The sequence below is a fragment of the Mustela lutreola genome, chromosome 2 (assembly GCF_030435805.1).
Source record: "Mustela lutreola isolate mMusLut2 chromosome 2, mMusLut2.pri, whole genome shotgun sequence".
Lineage (NCBI taxonomy): Eukaryota > Metazoa > Chordata > Mammalia > Carnivora > Mustelidae > Mustela > Mustela lutreola.
Genome location: NC_081291.1, coordinates 156,610,570 through 156,632,766, shown reverse-complemented (window position 1 = coordinate 156,632,766; position 22,197 = coordinate 156,610,570). Strand labels below are relative to the sequence as shown.

The window sequence follows — 22,197 nt, the reverse complement described above, 5'->3', positions numbered from 1 at the left end:
CATATTCCTTGATTGAAAATGTTCAAGGTTTTGTATTTGCCATTAATCATTAATATTTTCGTCTTTGACTAGAATTTTCTTAAAATTGTCCATTATTTTTCCTGGAACTAATGGAACATTGTGTGTCCACTATACTCAATTAAAAATTTTTTTAAAGAAAATGTTTTAGGGGTGCCTGGGCGGCTCAGTGGGTTAAAGCCTCTGCCTTCGGCTTAGGTGATCCCAGGGTACTGGGATCAAGCCCCACATCGGGCTCTCTCTCTCTGCCTGCTTCTCTACCTACTTGTGATCTCTGTCAAATAAATAAATAAAATCTTTAAAAAATAATAATTTTTTTTTATATAAGTAACAAAGTACATTGTTGTTGCTTTATATAGTCTGCCTAGCCTATTAAGTTAAAGGTACTTTTCTCAGTACTTCTCTAATCTGACCTTTCAAATCTTTAATAATATTATAGTCCTAGCCAATCTGTGCAATCTTATATACTGTATACTCAAACCAATCGGGGTGATTTCCCATTTCTCTGTATTCTCCCACTGCTTTGTCCTTACTCATACTTTTTCCTCCATCCACAGTTCCCTTCCTTTATTCCTATTTATATGATAGTCCATTCTTTGGACATGTTTGACTTCTAAAAATTACATTCTGTTGTACTGCTTAGTACCATGTGACTCAGATTGTCCTTGGAACTAATTTACTTGAAAAGTAACTATTTGTAAGATATCAGAGCTGCAGTTACCTAGCCAAGCAAACTGTATTTCTCTTATATACCTTTTTCTGTTTGTACTGTGTTGGTTTTTTAGACTCTGTTTCTAACTTTTTATCTTAATTGCATATGAAGATGTTCCAAGTAATACATATGGAGAAACCACTCTATGTCCAGGCAAATAATTGTGTAGAAGCTAATGAATGGATAGACGTACTCTGCAGGGTGAGCCGATGCAATCAGAACAGGCTCAGCTTTTATCATCCCTCTGCGTATCTCAACGGAAACTGGCTCTGCTGTCTGGAGACTAGTGAAAACGCTCTTGGCTGCAAGCCATGTACTGCGTAAGTTTCTTTCTGATTAAAAAAAAGCAGTGTTTTAAGTGTGGTGTATCAATAGAATGGAATATTATCAGCCATAAAATGGAATAAAGTATTGATACATGCTGCAACATGGATGGACCTTGAAAACATACTAAGTGAAAGAAGTCAGAAACAGAGGCCATACTCTATATGATGACTTTGATATAAAGTATTCAGAATAGGTAAATTTATAGACAGTAGATTAGTGATTGTGATGGCCTGGAGGGAGGGTGGTTTGGGGAGTGCTAAAGGATACTGGGTTTCTTCTTGGAGTGATGAAATTGTTTTCAAATAAGTAGTGGTGACACAAGTCAAAAAAAGTGCGGTTGGCATAAAAAGACTCTTAATCTCACAAAATGAACTGAGGGTTGCTGGGGTAGGGGGATGGGAGAGGGTGGTTGGGTGATGGACATTGGGGAGGGTATGTGCTATGGTGAGTGCTGTGAAGTGTATAAATCTGGTGATTCACAGACCTGTACCCTTGGAGCTAGTAATACATTATATGTTAATAAAAATTTTTTTAAAAATAGTGGGGTTGGTGGGGAGCACCATCGAAGTAGAGGCACAAGCCTGAGCAAGGAAAGACTTCACATTCTCTTACTAATTGTATGGAAAAGCCATTGTACCCTTATGCACTTAAGAAGAAATATATTGCTTTTGTGATGAAGCATAGGTGTTACAAAAATGATTTCTCTTAGATTGGATTTTGGATTAGATTTCCACTAATGACCTCTCTTGGCCCCATTTTATTAAATTGACAAATGAGACTAGATATCTGAGTTTCCTTCTGCAAAGTTCTGAGGTTTTGTTTTTTAATCTCAAGTCATCAAAAGTTTTTGGCATGTTAACAAAATGAAATGTTTCAATGTCTTTAATTTCATTTTTACCATAGAGGGGTACCTGCAGACATCCAAATAGATATTGATGAAGACAGAGAAACAGAAAGAATTTATTCCCTTTTTACCCTCAGTTTACTTAAGCTGCAGAAAATGGAAGGTAAATATACTATTAGAATATTTTTATATAGCCATGATCCTTCATTACCAATTCCTGAAGTAATTGCATAGTTTTACCAAAATGTTACTTATGTGGACATTGATAAACTCCCAAAGGGGTGTTTTTCATAGATACTCACGAAGATACTGTTTTTGCATAAATGTGTTCATAATTAATGAAATGAAAGTATGTGGGTTATGTGTGCATTACCAGGGGGAAGTCTTCCTAGCTTGAGACACTCAAATAGTTCTTATTATACTGAAAGTTACGTTTATGGAATTTAGATTTCTGATCAAATATTGTACTGCTCCTTTTAGAGGCTTGTGGAACTATAGCAGTCTACCAAGGACCACAGAAAGAGCCTGATGATTATTCTAACTTTGTAATCGAGGATTCTGTAACAACCTTCAAGACAATTCAGCAAATAAAAAGCATCATAGAGAAGCTAGATGAACCTCATGAAAAGTATAGGAAGAAAAGATCAAGTAGTGCAAAATATGGGAGCAAGTAAGTATTTTTAAGATACTTTAAACATGTTTTTAAACATTGTTTGAGATTCCAGCTACTACTCTTTACTCAAACCTGACAGGCAGGTTCCTTCAGGTTTACCTTCGTCTTTCAAGACCCCGCTCAAAACCTCTCTTGTGCAGAAGCTCCCCTGGCCACTCACCCAGTGATCTTTGCTTTTACAGTTCCGCTGTTGTTTCATTATGTTGGTGCTGTACTTCATCACCACTTTTAAGGTTAAAATTAATTACTTCATTAAATACATAGTAGCTTTTGTTTTTGTTTTGTTTTTACCCTTACTCTTCCAACTTAATATCTTCCACACTGTCTTATATATACTAAGACTGAAAAAGAATTAGCCATGAAAATGCCAGAAGTGCTAGTCGATTATACAAGTCACATTCTAATTGGTTCTTTGGGTCCATCTCAGATGTAGGTGACTGTTACAGCGGATGACAGCAGGAGCATCTAACACTTCATCAGGAGCTTAGTCCACCACCAGGCACTGTACCTATTTTACATCATATTCTGTAGAGAGTATTTAGAATCTCCACTGAGGTGGCTTAACCAATAGGAAAATTTTTATTTTAATTTTTTTTAAGATTTTATTTGAGAAAGAGAAAGAGCATGAGCTGGGGGGAAAGGCAGAGGGAGAGGGAGAAGCAGACTCCTCATTAAGCACAGAGCATGAAGCAGGGCTCAATCCCAAGACCCTGAGATCATGACCCAAGCCAAAGGCAGACCCTTAACCAACTGAGCCACTAAGGCATCCTACAAGAGAGGAGGACATTTCTTAATATCACAGATTAAGTCCTAACTTCTCTAGTCGGTTAGACCAGCAACTCAGTATTGTTATCATGGACCATCTAGACACTTACCTGTCCTCAAAAGGTGATTTCTGTCATCCTCAGCTTTGTCCCTTCATGGTCATGGATGAGCTGAAACAGTTCATGATTTTTTGTGTAGTAGTATCCAGAGGCAGAAAGATGTTATTTCCTTCTAAGAGAAAAGAACCTTATCTAAAGTACCTCTAGCTTTCCCTGGAACATAGGGCTTCACAGTATCAACACTAGGATCAGAGTTCCGTTTGCACGAGGTCAATAGGGAGGAGATAGTTCTTAGACCACAATATACACTGTCTCATTCATCCTCACATCAGCCCCACGTGGTTATATTCCCACTTTACAGCTGGAGAAACTGAGGCTTGGAGATGTTAAGTACTTTGCCCAAGGTTTTACCACTAATTAGTGAGGGGGCTTTGAATCCTGGCCCCACCGTTTTAAGTGTTCTTAAAATAATGTGATCATTGGGGCACTTAGGTCGCTCAGTCATTTGAGCATCTGACTCTTAGTTTCAGCTCAGGTCATGATCTCAGGGTCATGAGATTGAACCCCACCCACCCACCCACCCAGGCTCTGCTCTGGGTGAGGAGCCTGCTCGGGATTCTCTCCCCCCTCGCCTGTTCTCTCTCTTTTAAAAATGTGATTATTAATTATATTTGTGATTTATGAACAATAAAAATCAGTTTGACAGATACAAGTGCTCCCTAGATAGAAGGTTCAGTACATTAAAAAGTTTATTGTAACCATCCGAATCCCATCTTCTCTATAGTAGTATAATTGGTTCTCTTCCCACAGTGCTAATACAGTTTTCTTGAAGTCCCCAGAAATTTCCATTTGAAGTCCTAGCCAGTGCTTGACCACTCTTCTTAGATAGTACCTGTCCCTTGCCCCTGACAGACACACACACCCTACCTTTTCCCACCTTTATTTTTCTCTATTAAAAAGTATCAGTCTTGGGGCACCTCAGTCGATTGGGCATCTGCCTTTCGCTCAGGTCATGGTGCCAGAGTCCCTGGGATCCGCCCTGCCTTGGGCTCCCTGCTCACTGGGAAGTCTGCTTCTCCCTCTGCCCTTCACCCTACTAGTACTTTCTCTCTTGCTCTCTCTCTCAAATAAATGAAATCTTTAAAATATATATATATATATATATATATATATATATATATACACACACACACACACACACACACACACACACACACACACACACAAATATACATATCAGTCTCTCAGGGTGCCAAGGTGGCTCAGTAGGTTGAGTGTCCAGCTCTTGATTTCCACTTGAATTGAGATCTCAGGGTTGTGGCATCGACCCCCACCTCCATCTCCCCACTCAGTCAGAGTCTGCTTCTCTTGCCCCTCCCCCTGCAAACATAGGTGCTCTTGTTCCCTCTCCCTCTCTCTCCCCAACCAGAAGTAAGTAAATAAATAAATATATATATATTTTTTTTAAATCAGTCTCTTGTGCAAAGTAGTTTCCTTGTTCGTTTTACTTTCCCTATAGCAGAAAGTAAGCTCCATGAGAGAAAGGTTTTATCTATTTTGTTTACTGCTATATCCACAGCTCCTAAAATAGTGCCCAGCATTTAATAGGTGATCTATAAATACTTGTTGAATTAATGAAATAAGACTTTGAGAGAGATGCCTGGGTGGTTCAGTCAGTTAAGCATCTGCCTTCAGCTCAGGTCATGATCTTAGGTTCCTGGGATGAGTCCCACATCAGGCTCCTTGCTCATCAGAGAGACTAGTGCTCCCTCTGCCTTTGCCTGCCGCTCCCCCGGCTTGTGTGCACGTATTCTCTCTCTCTGACAAATAAATAAATAAAATCTTTAAAAAAAAAAGAAAAGAAAAGACATGATGAGAGATTATCGAGGGAAAATTACAAATACTTAATGGATACTGTAAAATAATTTGTCACTTTTTAAAATGCTATATATTGGGGCGCCTGGGTGGCTCAGTTGTTGGGTGTCTGCCTTCGGCTCAGGTCGTGATCCCAGGGTCCTGGGATCAAGCCCTGCATCAGGCTCCCTGCTCAGCAGGAAGCCTGCTTCTCCCTCTCCCACTCCCCCTGCCTGTATTCCCTCTCTCACTGTTTCTTTCTCTATCAAATAAATAAAATCTTTAAATGTTACATATTCTAACTTTTGAAAAATTGTTTTATTTTCTAGGGAAAATCCAATTGTAGGAAAAACATCTTAGAGTGTGACCAACTGGTTTAGAGGAACTGGAAAATACTGTTTTTGTTGGAGTTTGTCAGTTCATCGTTTATTTTGTTCCTGGTATTTAAGAATGAACATTGGCTTCAGTGTCACCTATATTCACATTGTATTTAATATTTAATAATTGAAAGTAACTGTTTGGGAATCCTGCTATTGATGCATTACTAGAGAATTTGAAACTCAAGATTCTTTCGTATCTTATGTCAAAAGCCATGTATCTGCAGCTTCTTTTTAATAGAAAGAATCTTCCTAAAGAAGCTTTGTAACAAAAGGAGAACTCCTCCATAGCAAGAAACCATCTCTTCTTGTAACACTCCATGTTCTGTGGACTTTTCACTACCATTAGTGCCTGCTCTATACTGCCAATGTTATGTTTTACATAATCCAATCCATGACAATTCACAGCTTTCCATTTAGTTCATCTAGACCCTCCCTCTTCAAAAAGGAAAAAAAGATTTTTCCTTCCATCTGTTAGTCATGACAGATTATAGTAGGGACTTTTGAAAACTGCCAGAGCATCCTTGAAGGTTGGTAGATCCTTTTGCCTATTTAAAGATGTAAACAGAACTCAGGAGGAATCAGGGAACATATACTGTTGTGTGCATCTTGTTTACATTTGGGATGAGTGATGGCAGATAAAATACAGTGAGACCACTAATTTTTTTTTCATTGTTTTAAATATCAGGTACTCATTTTCTTGATTTGAAAGTTCGAATTAACATGACTTGTAAGGACATCTCTTCTGAAAAAGAAGACACAGTAGTCAGTGAAAAAAGGTGGTGGGAAAATCACTTGACTTCACCTGTTACTCCATGTTATTATAAGGGTCACCATAAGGACACCCTTCTCCTAGTGTGAGGGTGAGAGCTAACTCAAGAACAGTCACTAGGCGCACTTTAATAATCTGGGCTGCCCCAGATTATACTTTAGATACTCTGTGGTATCTAATCTTTATGATCAGTTGAATGATCAGTGTTTAAGTCTAGAAATAGTGCTTTCTTGAAAATGTTTATATTTCATTGCTGTTTTCTTATTGCCTGCTAGCCAAATGGAGTTTGGGCAAGCAACGTTTGAATCCTCTTTTCCCCTAATTACTTTTATCCTAAAAAACGTAATTGTAAATAAGTAGTCGAAGCAAGTTGCCTCCTTGAAGTTAAGAGGGATACACGTTGCTTCATCAGTATTAAAAAACATGGTACTCTTATTTTGTCTTTTAAAATTTAAAATATTTTCTAAATGTGGTACTTTGAATCCTGGAGTATTTACATATTTCTGTTTAAAACTGTGACTTACTAATGTAAGTCTAGCTAGTGCTTTTTTTTTGTTTTCCTGAGCATAAGCTATATATCAGGATACACTTTGCCAATTATGTTATTGGTAATTGTTTTTAAATTATATTGTTACTAGGGAATTTTTTTAAAGACCATTGACACACAATCAAAGTTCGTAAGTGATTATAACTGAGCAATGTATTTCTCTAAATGACTTGTGAAGATCATTCTGTTTTATTTAAGAATTGGTCCTAGTCTCCATTATGGTAGGTTTATTCCTAGCCCACCTTAAAGACAAATAAAATTCATAAATTTTATGAACTTGTGTGTTCCATAAATTACACTGATTTATAAATGTGAAAGAATTTAACAATTTAATAAATTTCTCATTGCTGAATTTCATTCAGATTGAAAGTTTTTTTTAAGAATCTGAGATGCCTACCTGAAAAGGACATGTGAGCATTGCCAAATACCGCTTGTTATTCTTTAGTGGCTATTTTAGTCCTCTGCTCTTTTTCAAGGCAAAATAAATATTTTTTAAGTATTTCTAATACCAAATCCCCAGTCATGATTGCTTTTAAAGATCATGGCATTGTCAAAGGGACCAACGCTATGTGAACACATAACTCTGAATTTGAATTCACATGACACTTTTAAACAGCCTGTTTGACTGGAATTAATCAACTTAAAAGAGGTAATGTGAAATTAATTTTTTTTGAAAGTCTACTGAAATAAGAGACCGTGTCAGTAGGACCCTAAGATAACCTAGGTACTTGCTTCCAAGGCTGTCATTCCTCTGCTGTTACTATGAGTACTTGATCTTTGCTACCAGATCTGCTTTCTCTGCCTTTTCCACACTTGAAGAAAATACATGACAGCTCACTTCACCCTAAAAACCTGAAAACGCTTAGAAGGAGAGAAAAGATGATTTGGAGAAACTCTTTCCGTCAGTGCCAGTTCTGGTTCTTAGTTTAGCCATTTCCATCAGTTGCAGTTGTGATCTGTTCCTGTTTGTTGTGGATTTTTTAAGTTTGGTTTTTTAATATTCATTTAATAAAATGATGGCAATAGCAAAGTTTTTTTACCCCCAGGAATATAATTTATCAAATTGAATGATTTTGTTTGCCAAAGAAATATGTTTATAATGTCATGGGTAATGGTTAAATGTCAGGACTAAATTTTCCTTATTATTAAAAAAAATGATGAATGATATGGCTTTTGTTTGTTTCTGAAACCTAATTTCATTCATTTATCAGAAAGGCTCCTTCTTGCCAGGTTTTAGAAAACAGGTCCCCCCCCCTTTTTTTTTTTTAAAGTAAAAGCACCTTTAATTTGCTCTAAATGGTACATCCTGTAATGACAATGCTACAAAAAGCCTTTTTGGTGTCCTTACAGTATGCTAAAAATACAGGCTCATTCTAGAGTTAAATTACCTGTCTTGACCGATATTATCTGCTTCCATTTTTATTAACTTAGAAATTAATATGTTGCTAGTAAATATTGATTTTTACAGTGTCCAGTTTGAATATGTAAGTTCTCAAAACTTAATGTAGTGAATTTGTGTAACCATGTTGTATTGTTGAGAATGTATTTTTATTTAAATTTTATTTTCTTATCAAGAGTATTATAAAAATTTAAAACTTTTGTAACTGTCGCTTGGAAATAACTCAAATAAATTACAAGAAGCCTGTCTATTCTCTGTGAGACCTTACTTTCTTACTGATTTAGGAATTCTTAAAATTATTGTACCTTGCCTGCTAGGAAGGGAATAGCAAACAAGAAGTCCTCAGTAACAAAGAAGAACAAAGTCATCTGTTTTAAAAGGGCTCAGGATTCTTTTCTTGCACTTAACTTGGCTGATTTTTGATGGACTGTGGTCCTTATTCATTCAACAGACTTGTTTTGAGGACCTACAGTACGGAGGGACTGTGTGGGATCCCTTCATTCCCAACAGCCATTGTGTGGGAATGTATTCCACCCCTCTCTGGGTAAGTAGTTCAGAGCTGACTTTTTCAGCCTGTGTTAGACTTTTTGAAAAACCCCATTTCTACTTTTCTCAAAAGCAGTTGACATCAGAGCTTCTGGTAACTCAGGTCCTATATTGACTCCTGTACATTACCCTGCCCGGTAGCTTGACCATCAGTGCAGTCCTTCTGGGTGTTAGAATTTGATCATGTTGTGCCATTTTGCTGAATTGTTTAGAGAAGATAAAGTAACAGCACCAAAGACCAGTTTAGTGGGTAACTTGTGCCCCCAAGGAGAGAAGCCAGAATACTTCCCTGTTAGTGCCACAGCAGCCCTCTTAGCATTTCTAAATAAACCTCCATAAAACTTAGCCCTTGTAACTCCAGAAGAGTTTAAGGTTAATAAAGAGGAAGGAATCCGGATCCTGCTTTTATCGAAATAAAAGAATCCCACTCAGACTAGCTCATGTATTAGAAGAAAACTGGTCAGGGGCACCAGGGTGGCTCAGTGGGTTAAGCCTCAGTGGGTCATGGTTTCAGGATCCTGAGATTGAGCCCTGCATCGGACTTTCTGCTCAGCGGGGAGCCTGCTTCCACCTCTCTCTCTGCCTGCCTCTCTGCCTACTTGTGACGACCTCTCTCTGTGTTAAATAAATAAATAAAATCTTTTAAAAAAGAAAACTTGTCAGAAACTTCAAAGACTTCACGGTATATTCTATAATGTAAACAAACTAGTTCTTTAATGAGAGGGGGTGCCATACTTCGCCCTTCCAAATTGCATGATTCCAAAAGAGGAGACCCCTGAGGCCAAATAAAGTCCCTTTTTGTGTACACTAAAGTAAGAAGGCATAGCTACCACTGCTGGATTCTGATTGCTGACACTGCTACTCCCAAGTCAGTGGCCTTCAGAGAATAACCTTTCTTAGACAGACATGACATGCTTCAACTTCAATCACTGATGTTCAGAGACTTTGGCCTTGTTTCCTCTTAGGCATACTTACCTGAGATTTGGCCACTTCTGTGGCCAAAAGTTTCATTCTTCATCCATTTGACTTCTTAGCTTCGTGATACCATTTGCACCGTATTTTAAGCTTATGCCTATATTTTATGTTAGCCCAGAGGTAGTGTAACCTGTTGACAGTCCTTTGAAGATTTGTTTTGTTTTTTGCCTTGTATTTCAAGTTCTCTTTGTTTCATACTGTCAGAAGCTTTGTGTTTTCCTTGTGTCAGTCTGCTTTTTGACATGGAGTTTAGTCCTCAAATACATAAAGTTTTTGGTCAACAAGGAAGAATTCTGTTGCCTATAGTGAACAACATCGTTTTCCAAATTTAGCATATTTCTCAGCTGAGAACTGAGAAAGCCACACTGCCCATTCAAGAACCACCCATCATTTTAGATGGATTCTCAGTGCAGGATGGAGTGCTTTATCTGTGTGCATGGCAATGACTCCTCTGATAGGCAAAGAGGCCTATCAGAATCTCCCAAAGGAGACAAAGAGCTCAGGGGAGGCAAGGTATATAATTTGAAAAGGCATAGTCAATGTTATAAATTTTACACTTGAAAATACACACACCTCTTTTCATTATTCAAACTACTGAAAAAGCTCAACAAAATCTTACTGATACAAATGCATAGGAGACTGATTCTCACCCGGAGGCCCTTTTCAAAATGGAGCCTGAGATACTTGTGTTAATGAGGATCACTTTTTTTTTTTTTTTTAAGATTTTGTTTATTTATTTGACAGAGATCACAAGTAGGAAGAGAGAGAGGAGGAGGCAGGCTCCCTGCCAAGCAGAGAGCCCAATACGGGGCACCATCCCAGGACCCTGGGATCATGACCTGAGGCTTTAACCCACTGAGCCACCCAGGTGCCCCAGATCACGTTTTTAAAGTTTGAGAAACACTGGAATGAGGGCTGATGTATTAAATCCTAAATCCTGAGCCCGAATCTCAGTCCTAAATTCTCCATCGAAATATGTGTCAGGAGTGAGGATACTGCCAAAATCACTGCTTTGCTGGAGCTTACAACTCACAGGGAGAAGGAGGCCTGAATATGTGTAAGCTGTCAGATGGTAGTTAGTATGATGGGGCACAACAAGGACAGGAGTCAGGGAGTGCCACGCATGGAGCCCAAAGATGTGGGGTGCACTTGGAAGGAGAGATTTGAACGAGGAGGTGAGGAAAGGAGTTCGATGGATGTGTGGAGAAAGATCCTCACAGAAGAAATAAAATGTAGGGTGTGCTCAGAGGCAGCAAGGACCTTAGTGTGGCCACAGCAAAATGTGTGAGGGGAATGGTAGGAGCCGGGTGGTAGAGGGTATTGCACAGTGAAATGACATGACCAACTGACCTTCTGTGGGTTGTTGTGACTGCCGAGTTGAGAGAGGTCTCAAGGGAGGTCTAGGAAGAAGTGGGAAAGCCAGTCAACTAATATCCTAATCCTGTGAGGGATGGCAACGGCTGGGCCCCAGGGTGATAGCACAGAGCATCTAAGGAGTGATTAGATTCTGGATAGAACTGAAGGTATCAATAAGATTTGTTGACACAGGAACGTAGGAGAAAGGAGTCTAGAAAGATCTAGTAGCCTAAGCAACTGGTTACTGAGAAGCGAAAAACTGTAAGAAGCGGTTGGTTTGTGCTTTATCTGTGTGCATGTCAATGACTCCTAGAAAAGATTCATTTAAATTACTTTGTACATGCATGTATTGTATCTAGTTTTGTACAGTTATCATATCTTCCTCAGTAGATTGTAAATGATTCTTCCTGAGAGTGAAGAGGGGCTTATTGTGCCCCACAGCCCCTCGCTCTTAGATGAGGAGACTTAATGCACATTCCATGAATGAATGAATGACAGTGGCTAATGATGGAGGAGCAGTGACACTGATTGGAAGTCACGACTCAGCTAGAAACTACCTTTATGATCTTGGTCGGCTAACATCTTTAGGTTTGGTTCCCCTATACATGTAAAATGTTTAAGTTTTTGTCTTCAAGAACAAGGTGTTAGGCCCTTGCTATGCACTAAGCACTCTGCTAAACACGGGAGCCCTAAGATGAAGCCTTTAGGTTGTGGTCAAGCTAGAGACTGGACCAGAGTGACCTGAGGATCCTTCTATAAGTTCCATATGCAGACAACTCCCACTCACCCCTCCCCAACAGTTTGTGTAGATAATTTAATTCCTTCAGTGGATCTTTCCTGACAGAATGTGCCTTGCTTTCCCCCAGGGTTCCAGGACTATGGACCAATTGAGCAGCATTGACAGACCCTATAGACTATTATAATCCTCTTCCTGTCATCCTTGGAGGAATTAATAGAGTGGGTCATTAATCAAGTCACTGATTTACAAATGAAACATCCTGGTGTAGGAAAAGTGCCCAGTAGCCAATTCTGCTTAAGCGTTGAATTAATTAAAGAGACCATTAGACTGAGGTGGCTCTATATCATGGCGGCCTATATAAGCAAACCAAAATCTAAGCCTATAAATGCCTCAAGGTTACAAAAGCAAACCCTAAGGACAGCAATGACAGCCAGAAGGCTTTAAGCCATAAACCAGTCGATAATGTCCCTTCTTCACTTCCGCGTCTTCCCCTATCTATCCCCAGACTCCTGGTGCAGAGAGCTCCTAGCCACTTCCAGCCTGGCGTTTCTAATTGGAACTGATTTTTGCTCCGATAAACTCTTAACATTTTTCATATGCTGCAGTTTATCTTTTAGCAATTTTTAGACAAAAGGCAGCCTTCAAAGAGCAAAGCTGTACTGACTTGTGACAGTAATTTTTATTCGGATTCAAATGAGCCAAAGGGACTGACAGTTGCATTTTAACGTCACAGAGGGTAGCATTTTGGCTGATCATCAGCCCTTCCAGTTACCAAAAAAGATGAGGCACAGATCCAGGCCTTTTCCCTCTGGCTGGCTTTATGTCTTACAGCAAGCCCTCCCCCTGGCCCACCCATTATTTATTAGGAAGGAGGAGGAAGTTAAAACCTGTAGCCCTTAGTAATGTTATGATCATTTTTGAAATTCAGCTGGCACTTTTTGGTGGTGGTATAAAAGAAAATAGCTGGGAGCACCTGGGTGGCTCGGTTGGTTGAGCCTTGGACTCTCAATCTCAGCTCAGGCCCTGATCTCAGGGTTGTGAGTCCAAATTCCGCATTGGGCTCCATGCTGGGTGTGGAGCCTACTTTAAAAAAACAAAAAACAACTAAAACTAAAGTGCTAAATTTCGAAGTCCTTTGTAACAAGATAATGAAGCAAATCATTCACTGTCACAGTTAAAGGCCCTATGGAAATTTCCATTTTAACATTTGAATTTGACATTAACATTTATTTTTCTTAAATGCTTATGGAAATAAAAAGACTTGCTCAGTTTAAGAGGGACACAGGGTTGCCTGGGTGGCTCAGTTGGTTAAGTGTCTGCCTTCAGCTCAGGTCATAATCTCAGGTTCCTGGGTTCAAGCCCCACCTCGGGAGAAGCCTACTTCTCCCACTCCCTCTATCCTCTCCCTGGCCTTATGCGCGCACTCGCATTCTCTCTCTCTCAAATAAATAAGTAAAAGCTTTAAAAAGAGAGAGTGATGGAAATGCATAAATTAAGCACTGCTTGAAAGCATTTTATCTACTATATTTGAGAAATATACAAAAACCTTCACAAACAGACCATGAAAATTCAATATGGAAGTAAGTCACATACCCAGCAAGTCTTAAATAGCGGTAACTAGAAGTGCCAAGATTCAGTAAACTTTTGTTGTTTCAGCCATCCTTGCAAACGTGGGGAGGGATTCAAGTTTCCATCAAGGGGTGTTTTCTCAAACTCAGACTAAATTTTCTTACAATTTCCTGCCGTTCCAGCTCAACCAGCCCCATGAGGGGCTCTGCCCTGGAACCCTTGACTTGTCATTGTAAGGAGACAGAATGGGCTTGGGGAGGGGCCTCCCTGTGCAGGTACCCAGAAGAGCCAAAGAGAAACTCCTTTCTTCAGACCTGCTTCCTCTAAGAATAATCCTTTTCAGGGCATCTTCTACACTTTTTCAAATTCCCATGTCACTGGAACTTTATGAGCCAGGGGGAGAGAGTCCAGGCCACCCTTCTAGCCTCACCTGGTTCTACGTCAGTACAAACCTTCCCTTCCAGCATATCGCTCAAACTCCATACTGCCAACTCGAGGGCCAGGTTCTGCTGCTAGACAGGAGGCTCCAAGCAGACCACAGTTCTGTAAGGGGGGGTGGGCATTGATATGCATTTTATGAGCAATCTTACGTAATTCTTATAATGATCCTGACATGAAGGGAGAATGTGCTGCCCAGAGAGGCCAAGTGACTGTCCCACTCATCAGTCCAGCCAGTGGAAGCCAGAGCAAGGCTTAAAAGAACTTGGAAGCAGGGGCACCTGGGGGGCTTCTTAGGGCAAGCATCCAACTTTTGGTTTCAGCTCAGGTTATGGTCTCAGGGTCCTGAGATCGAGCCCCAAGTCTCCCAGAGTCTGCTCCAGATTCTTTCTCCCTCTCTGTCTCCCTCCACTCCCACCCCTTCTCCTGCTTCCCTGCACATGCAAGTGTTTGCTCTCTCTCTCTCACTCTCTCTCTCTCTCTCAAATAAATAAAATCTTAAAAAAAAAAAAAAAAGAACTCGAAAGTCAGCTAATGACTGGCTGAGTGCCAGTAAGCTCCAGCTGCCACCCAGAAGCAAGGAACAGAATCACAGGACGTAGCCAGGTTCACAAACCAGTCTCCAAATGGGAGGGGCCCAGTGTGGGCATCAAGGACCAAGAAGCTGGATAGAGAAACAGGAAGTGGCAAGGATAGGCCCCTTGGGGTGGTCTGACACCAGACAATCCAGGAGTGCGCTCCTCTGAAGCCCGAAAGGGCCTAGAACTAAGGTAGGCATGGGGAGAGGACTGTGAAGGATAGCCATGGTAAGGATGGCCTGTGAGATGTCAGTGGCCGGGGCCAGGGCCAGAACCCAGAGAATCAGGTGGGCCAAGGTGGCAGCACTAGAGCCTAGAGCCCTTAGGTCAGGTGAGTGCTCCGGAAGCTGCACTGTGCCTCATTTGCTAGGCCCAGACAGTGTACTGTGCTGGAGTGCAGCCCGAGACACCCCTGCCCTCAAGCTGGGAAGCCATCTCCACCCTCATTTCCCCCACACTGCCTGCTCGGCTGCTCAGGGTGGCCACCCTGCAGGCTGCTTGCCCCCCTTCCAGGCCCAGGTCTCAGGCTGACTAGGCTCCCCCTGCATGACGCTGGTTCCTAATAGCCATTTTATTCCAGGCCTGTGGACACCCTCTCAGGCAGCCAAGGTGGACTAAGTTCCCAGGCTCAAGCCTCAGGTTCCTTCCTCTCTCTGGCTGAGTCCTGAGGTCTGGGCTCAGACACCCTGAACTTCAGACAATCACAGAGAATCCTGGATAAATCCCTCCAGAGTCATCTCCATGGAGTGACCAAATCTGGGTACTTTCCAGAAGGTTGTCAACTGAAGGCAGACTCTTGACCCCTGAGATAATTCCCCTTTCTGCAGACCTGGGAACCACCAAAGGGACCTTTCTTATCCCTCCCAACTTATCCCTCCTATTTAAGCCCAAACCCCCTGGGGAGGGGTCTCTAGTCAGGTCCTGCAAGTCAGTTCCCAGCTGTGAATTAACATTTTAGAGGGTTTGGGGAGAAAGAGAAGACATTAGACTAGTGGTTCTCAAAGTGAGGGGACAGAAACCCAAATCCTGAGGTCCCGCCCTGACCGAGTCACTCACAGCTAGGAGGCGGCCGGCCCTCTGGTGTCTGGTCAGTGTGTCCTCTGGGGGATTCTGACAGTCTCTATTCAGACGGAGAGCACCTGCTTCAGCCATTGGTGAGTGTGGGGGGCTGCAGGCGGCTGTTCTCCCTGACACTGCTGACAAGGGGGAACTAGCCTCCATGTCTGGGTGGAGAAGGCGATTCCTGGAAGCACCTGGTCATCTGCCGAAGCCCTTCTGACTTATCCTAGGTGTTAACATTGAGGGAAAGGCTCAGAGCCGCATCAAAGTGGCGCAGAACCATCTAAGATAAAAAATTCAAGTTCCCCAAATATTATCATTGGGAGTACTTAGAAAGGCTCTACTGTGGTGTCTTTTACACAAATATTGTGAGTCACAATAACTGTGTTTATCTTCTTTTTTCCTTCAGCAAATAAGGAAACATCTGCGGGGGTGCTGATATTTATTTATTTTTGGATGAAGCATGATGATGTTGGAAATGTTTCTTTCAGGATTCTAGAACACTGAAGCTGCCGGCAGTGCCCCGAGGAGGTAACTGGTAAATAATGGAGACCGTCCCTTTTACTCAAGGAGACCTCAGTGTGTTCTTCCTTGTTTAAAGTGACCCCGCTTCAGGCATCTGGCTTCTCAATAAAATGTGAGTTCAGGCCAGTGGGAAAGGAAAGGCAGTCCTAGTGGAGGGCGCCTGGCCTGATAATCCCAAATTAAATTGCTCTTCCGTGCCTCAGTTCCCCCCTGCTTCTCTGCCGCATGGCGGAGCTAAGAAGCCAGGTGCAGCTGCAGACTCTGCGTGTGAGCTCATTAAGCCAGGCCCTTGCTAGGGTGCTTACCGGTAGGACCATAAACCTCCTGCCTCAAAATCCTACTGATCTCCACGGCTCCTGCACTTCATGTGAGAAGAAAAGAGGTGCTTTGTATCCTATGACAATAGAGCAAGAACAGCCCTACTGAAAACCTAACCCAGAGTGTCTGACCCAACAGCATCCCCTGACTCTGTGTTCCTGAGAAAAAGGCTGGATGCAACCAACGTTTGGAGAGAATACTTATTTTTTTTTTAATTGGATTGGAAGAAACAAGAACATATATCCACACGCAGACTTGCAAGAAAGGCTCATTGCAGCTTTACTTGTAATAGCCCAAATATGGTAACAACCCACATGTCTGTTAACAGGTGAATGGTTAAAAAAAAAACATGGTTTATCCAAACAATGGAGCACTCACTGCTCAGCCAGATAAAGAGATGAGCTACTAGCACACAGAACAGTAGGACTGACTCTCAAAGTAACTGTTCTGCTTGAAATAAGCAGGGCAGAAAGAATATGAGCTGTGTGATTCATTTGTATAGAACTATAGGAAGAGCAGGGGCGCCTGGGTGGCTCAGTCGGTTAAGCATCTGCCTTCAGCTCAGGTCATGATCTTGGGATCCTGGGGTTGAGCCCCATATCAGGCTCCCTGCTCACTGGGGAGCCTGTTTCTCCCTCTTCCCACTGTTTATGCTGTCTCACTCTCTTTCTCTCAAATCAATAAACTCCTAAAACAAAAAAGCAAACTCATCTATAGAGGGCTGGTCATGCGTGTAGGGAGGCCCACGGGAAGGAGCACAAGGACACGAGAGAATGGGGGTGCGGCGATGGTTTCATGAGTGGTTTTTCACCAGTTAAAATTCATCGAGTGGTACACGTACAGATGTACAGTTTGTTGTATGACAACAATGCATCAATAAAGTTCCAAAAGAATGGGCTGGCAATTCTATTTCTTGGAGAAACTGGTCTCATTTCTGCTCGAGTCCCTACTCTTCCCGGCTGGGTTAGAAACATGTGGATTTTTGTGGTGAGCTGTTGACCCCAACAGAGAGATGAAAAGTATTCCAGGGCAACTGGTGTGTGCGTTTGTGAGTATAAAGTGACAGGGAAAGAAGAAATGGATCTTCTTTACAGCAACGGTGATATTGGTCATAATCAACAATGTGAGCATCGGTTATGATGAGGCTGAGTGTTTCACAAACATTACCTGATTTAGCGCTCACACAGCCTTGTGAGAAGGTACTGTTGAGTCCACTTCACAGAGCAGGACATGAGATCTAAGGGAGGCTGGGTAAGTCCCTAAGGTGCGGCAGGAGGTTCAGGGTTTGAATGGGTCTGTAAGACTGTCCCTGCCTGGTGCGATCAGAAGTGAATTTTATTTCATAATTTTTAAGTACTTCTCAAACTTGCTATAGTAAACATGTACTACGATTAACCAGCAGTATTTGAAAGCCTTTAAAATTATTATAGCCACTTTGTAACAATACTTTTAAAATTCTTCTCCAGTAAGAATAATTCTGTTTATTAAGCCTGTCAAGTGTCACCTGATTAATTTCTTATTTATTTTTAAAGATTTTATTTATTCATTTAACGAAGGACCTTAAACTTGAGCATGCCTCAGGATCACTTAGACAGCTTGTTAAAACAGGTCGTGGGGGCCAGCCCCAGAGTTTCTGATTCTATTTATTCATTTAACCCCTATTCTGGCAGGCAGTGCTGGAGGAAACAGAAACAGAAATTGCGGAGTTACTGGAGGCCAAGGTTAATGAACTAACAACCATTCCGACTGAGTCTGCACCTGAACCTCTATTGGAAACACTAGAAACGGGAGGGGCTTAAAGCTCCAGCTTTGGGAGCACTGGGGTGGCTCAGTTGGTTAAGCAACGGCCTTCGGCTCAGGTCATGATCCTGGAGTCCCACATCAGGCTCCCTGCTCAACAGGGAGTCTGCTTCTCCCTCTGACCCTCCCTCTTCTCATGCTCACTCTCTCTCTTTCTCTCTCATTCTTTCTCTCAAATAAATAAATAAAATCTAAAAAAAAAAAAAAAAAAAAAGCTCTCCAGCTTTGGAGTGTTCTGCTAAAGGCTGCTCACCACAGATTTCTAGGAGCTCTCTTGCAGTAAAAGAAAAAAATATGTTGGGTTTATGAATTTAAGAGCAGATGCAAAAGCCCCTAGAGACTCAGGAGGGAGCTGTAAGAGGCTTCTAACAGGATAGGCCATCTGCTGGATGACTCCTGTGGGCATGAGGGACAGGGGAGGCAGTCCTAGAGTGCATGCTATCAAGAAGAATGGAGCAGTTTGGTAATTGGACATCTAATCTTATCTGGAGGGCGGGAGCACTAGAGTCTGTGCAACTGGCAAAGGAGCAGAAGTCACTCCTTTTCATCAGAAGAGGGGGTCATTTAATCACTCAGGTCATGATCTCAGTGTCCTGGAATCGAGTCCCACATCAGGCTCCTTGCTCAGCAGGGATCCTGCTTCTCCCTCTGCCTCTGCCTGCCACTCTGCCTGTACTCGCTCACTCTCTCTCTCTCTCTCTGACAAATAAATAAATAAATAAAATCTTAAAAAAAAAAAGTAAAACTGGTTCACTGCCTGCTTCTTAAACTTTGGAACTGAATGTCTGCACAGTTTCCAAGGATGCGTCAGTCCAGGGATGGTTGAGTGGCTCAGCCATTTGAGCATCTGACTTTTGGTTTTGGCTCAGGTGGATCTCTGGGTCCTGGGATCGAGCTCCAAGTCAGACTCCCCATTCAGCAGGGAGGCTACTTGTCACCCTCTCTCTGCTCCCCTCCCCCTGCTCATGCTCTCTGGCTCTCTAAAATAAGCAAATCTTTAAAAAAAAAAAAAATGCATCACTCCAGGAGTTCACGTTTCCATAAACCTCTATTCTACTGGGGGTAATAGAAATCAGAGCAGCTTGGCATTAAATAAATCAGAGTGCTTTTCTTATGTAATGAGAACACGCAGAGGGCAGCCCAAACAGGGTCAGCTGCTCTACGATGCTCTCCGAGACCCCGACTCCTTCTATCCATCTTCTCAGCCATCCAAACTGTGATGTCTGGTGATTATGTACCAGATAGCAACTTCACCTTCAGCGCAATGACTGTATTATCCCAAAAGAGGACAAATGAAAGAACAAAAGACAAAAACCCAGCTCTTTTTAAAGAGCTTTCTGAGGGGCATCTGGGTGGCTCAGTCAGTTAAGCATCTGCCTTCAGCTCAGGTCATGATCCCAGGGTCCTGGGATCCAGCTCCACATTGAGCTCCACTTGGGGCGCCCAGCTCAGCGGGGAACCTACTTCTCCCTCTCCCTCTGCCACTCCTCCCTGTTGTTCTCTCTTGCTCCTGCTCTGTCTCTCCTCTCGCTCGTTCACTCTCTCTCAAATAAATAAAACAAAACCTTTAAAAATAAAGAGCTTTCCGAGCAGCCCCATTTATCGGCTTCTGCTTATGGCGCCTGTCAGTGCTATGTCACATGGTCGCCCCATACACAAGGAAGCCTGGGGAAGCTTCTTTTCCTCGCCTGGTTTGCCAGTGGCCATGCTGAAATCAAGTTACATCAACAAGGCAGAAGCGGAGAATGGATAGTAGGAAGACTGCCAGCAGCGTGGCCAGCTTTGCCGGAACCCAAAACACATGTTTAACCAGCCCATGTGAGTCACACCTAAAATTATAACAACAGTGAAATGAGTTCCAGGCCTGCCTCTGATTTAGAAATGCTCAATGTGTGAGGAACCCAGGCTGTGCTTGTAAACTGGTGCAGATCCCACCCACTGCTCCCGTTACCCCTATAATCCTGGCTGCTGGTCCAGATTGTTACCTCCCAATGCCCATCTTCCCCTTTCTCTGTAAGTAACAGAGGCCCCCATTTTTAGCTGTGCACATGTCTGCCTGGAATAAAGACTCTATTTCCCATCATTTTTTGCAGCTAGATATGATCATGTCGATAAGTCTGGCCAGTGGAATCTAAGCACAAGTGCCGTGTGCAATTTGGGGGAAATGTCCTTATATGGAGAGAATGTGCACTTCTGTGTCTACTTCTCCCTCTGAAATGTAGACAAAATGGAGCTCAGAAACCATTTTGGACCATGAGGTAGAACTCACACAGAGGATGGCAGAGTAATAAATTATTAGGAGCTTGGATTCCTTATGATCGTGAAGCTTCCCTAGCAGCCCTGGCCTGCTTATTCATGAATTTCATTTACATGAAAGGGACATGAACTTCTATATTGTTTTAACCAGGGTTAATGGGTTTCTGTTACTTGCGGCTGAACCCAATCCTCATGTTCTACTTCCTTGAACTTTCCCACTGTGCATAGGAAGGATTTCTCGTCTCATCCGTGGTGGTCCATCTAGTTTCTGACCCTTACTCTGTCCCTGTCCTCTGGGCAATGGCATTTGTCATCATTCCCAGATCCCTAAGCATGTGTTTGAGTCCCTTTCAGTGACCTCTAAGTGCACTCTCTTGACACCTCTCTGTACTTTTTTTTTTTTTTTAAGATGTTTATTTATTTATTTGAAAGAGAGACGGCAAAAAAGGGACTAGAAGCAGGGGGAGTGGGAGAGGGAGAAGCAGGCTTCATGCTGAGCAGAGTGCCTGTTATGGGGCTCTATCCCAGGGTTCTGGAATCATGACCTGAGCCAAAGACAGCCTCTTAAGGACTGAGCCACCCAGGTGCCCACCTCCCTCTGTAGTTCTCCTTCACCGCCCCTCTCTGGTTGCATCCGAGGAGCACCCATCCAGCAGAGGAGGAGGAGGAGGCTGCACAAGTAGGATTAATCCAGACTCACGGGGGCACACTGGCTAGAAAGTCATGTCTGACCAAATGCAGGATCCCTTCTTGCTCTTCCCTACCTCCTGGATTCATTTTGTGCCACAAAATTTTTTCCATGAGAGCCGTTTGAGTTTAAAAGACGAGCTTAGAAATACAAGTAGCCCTGGAGGAGAATGGACTATTTTCCACTTACAGTTTAATGTGAATTAATTTAATCCAATTTCTTTTTTAATTCATTCTTCCTTCAAACATTCATGAAGAGCCTATTTTTTGTACTTTTTATTTTTTTATTTTTTTTAAGATTTTATTTATTTATTTGACAGACAGAGACCACAAGTAAGCAGAGAGGCAGGCAGAGAGAGAGGAGGAAGCAGGCTCCCCGCCGAGCAGAGAACCCGATGTAGGGCTCGATCCCAGGATGCTGGGATCATGACCCGAGCCGAAGGCAGAGGCCCCAACCCACTGAGCCACCCAGGCACCCCTTTTTTGTCCTTTTTAAAAGAGATTTTATTTATTTCTTTTGAGAGAGAGCACCAGAGAGGGCGCGTGTGCCAGCAGGGGGAGGGGCAGAGGGATAAGGAGATAGAATCTCACCAAGACTACACATTGAATGAGGAAAGGAGGAAGCAGGGGCTCCATCCCAAGGCCCTGAGACCATGATCTAAGCTGAAATCAAGAGTGGGAGGCTTAACGGGCAGAGCCACCCAGGCGCGCAGGACTATTAATACCCTAAGAGATTGATAATTTATTACTTGACTGTGCTGGATATCAGAAGTCCCACAGGGTTCTAAAATCAAGGTGTCAGCAGAGTTGGGTTCCTTTGTGGACATTTGGATAGGACACATTTCTACACCTATTCTGCTTCTAGAGTCTTTGGGAATTCTTTGGTTAGGGTCCCCTTTCTCCATCTTTAAAGGCAACAATGTCTCTGACCACCCTGGTGGGGGTGGTGAGTTTTCTGGGTTTTATGTTCCTAGACTCAAGGTATGTAACTTTAATCACATCTA

The 22,197-nt window shown here is 42.4% G+C and overlaps 1 protein-coding gene across 6 annotated transcripts in view; it reads left to right on the top strand.

Annotated features, from left to right (window-relative positions):
* Window positions 1–18,623, top strand: part of RASA2 (RAS p21 protein activator 2) — a 142,125-nt gene extending 123,502 nt beyond the window's left edge. For 4 of the 6 annotated variants that reach the window (XM_059163909.1, XM_059163908.1, XM_059163913.1 and 1 more), the window contains exons 21-25: window positions 842–1,050; window positions 1,961–2,064; window positions 2,382–2,571; window positions 8,799–8,891; window positions 16,099–18,623. In XM_059163909.1, the coding sequence (XP_059019892.1) occupies window positions 842–1,050; window positions 1,961–2,064; window positions 2,382–2,571; window positions 8,799–8,891; window positions 16,099–16,114 (612 nt within the window). In that variant the 3' untranslated portion in view covers window positions 16,115–18,623. Of the gene's footprint in view, window positions 1–841; window positions 1,051–1,960; window positions 2,065–2,381; window positions 2,572–5,581; window positions 8,598–8,798; window positions 8,892–16,098 lie in introns of those variants that run through there. The other 2 variants (XM_059163911.1, XM_059163910.1) reach the window with 1 other exon arrangement.
* Window positions 18,624–22,197: the final 3,574 nt, after the last annotated feature.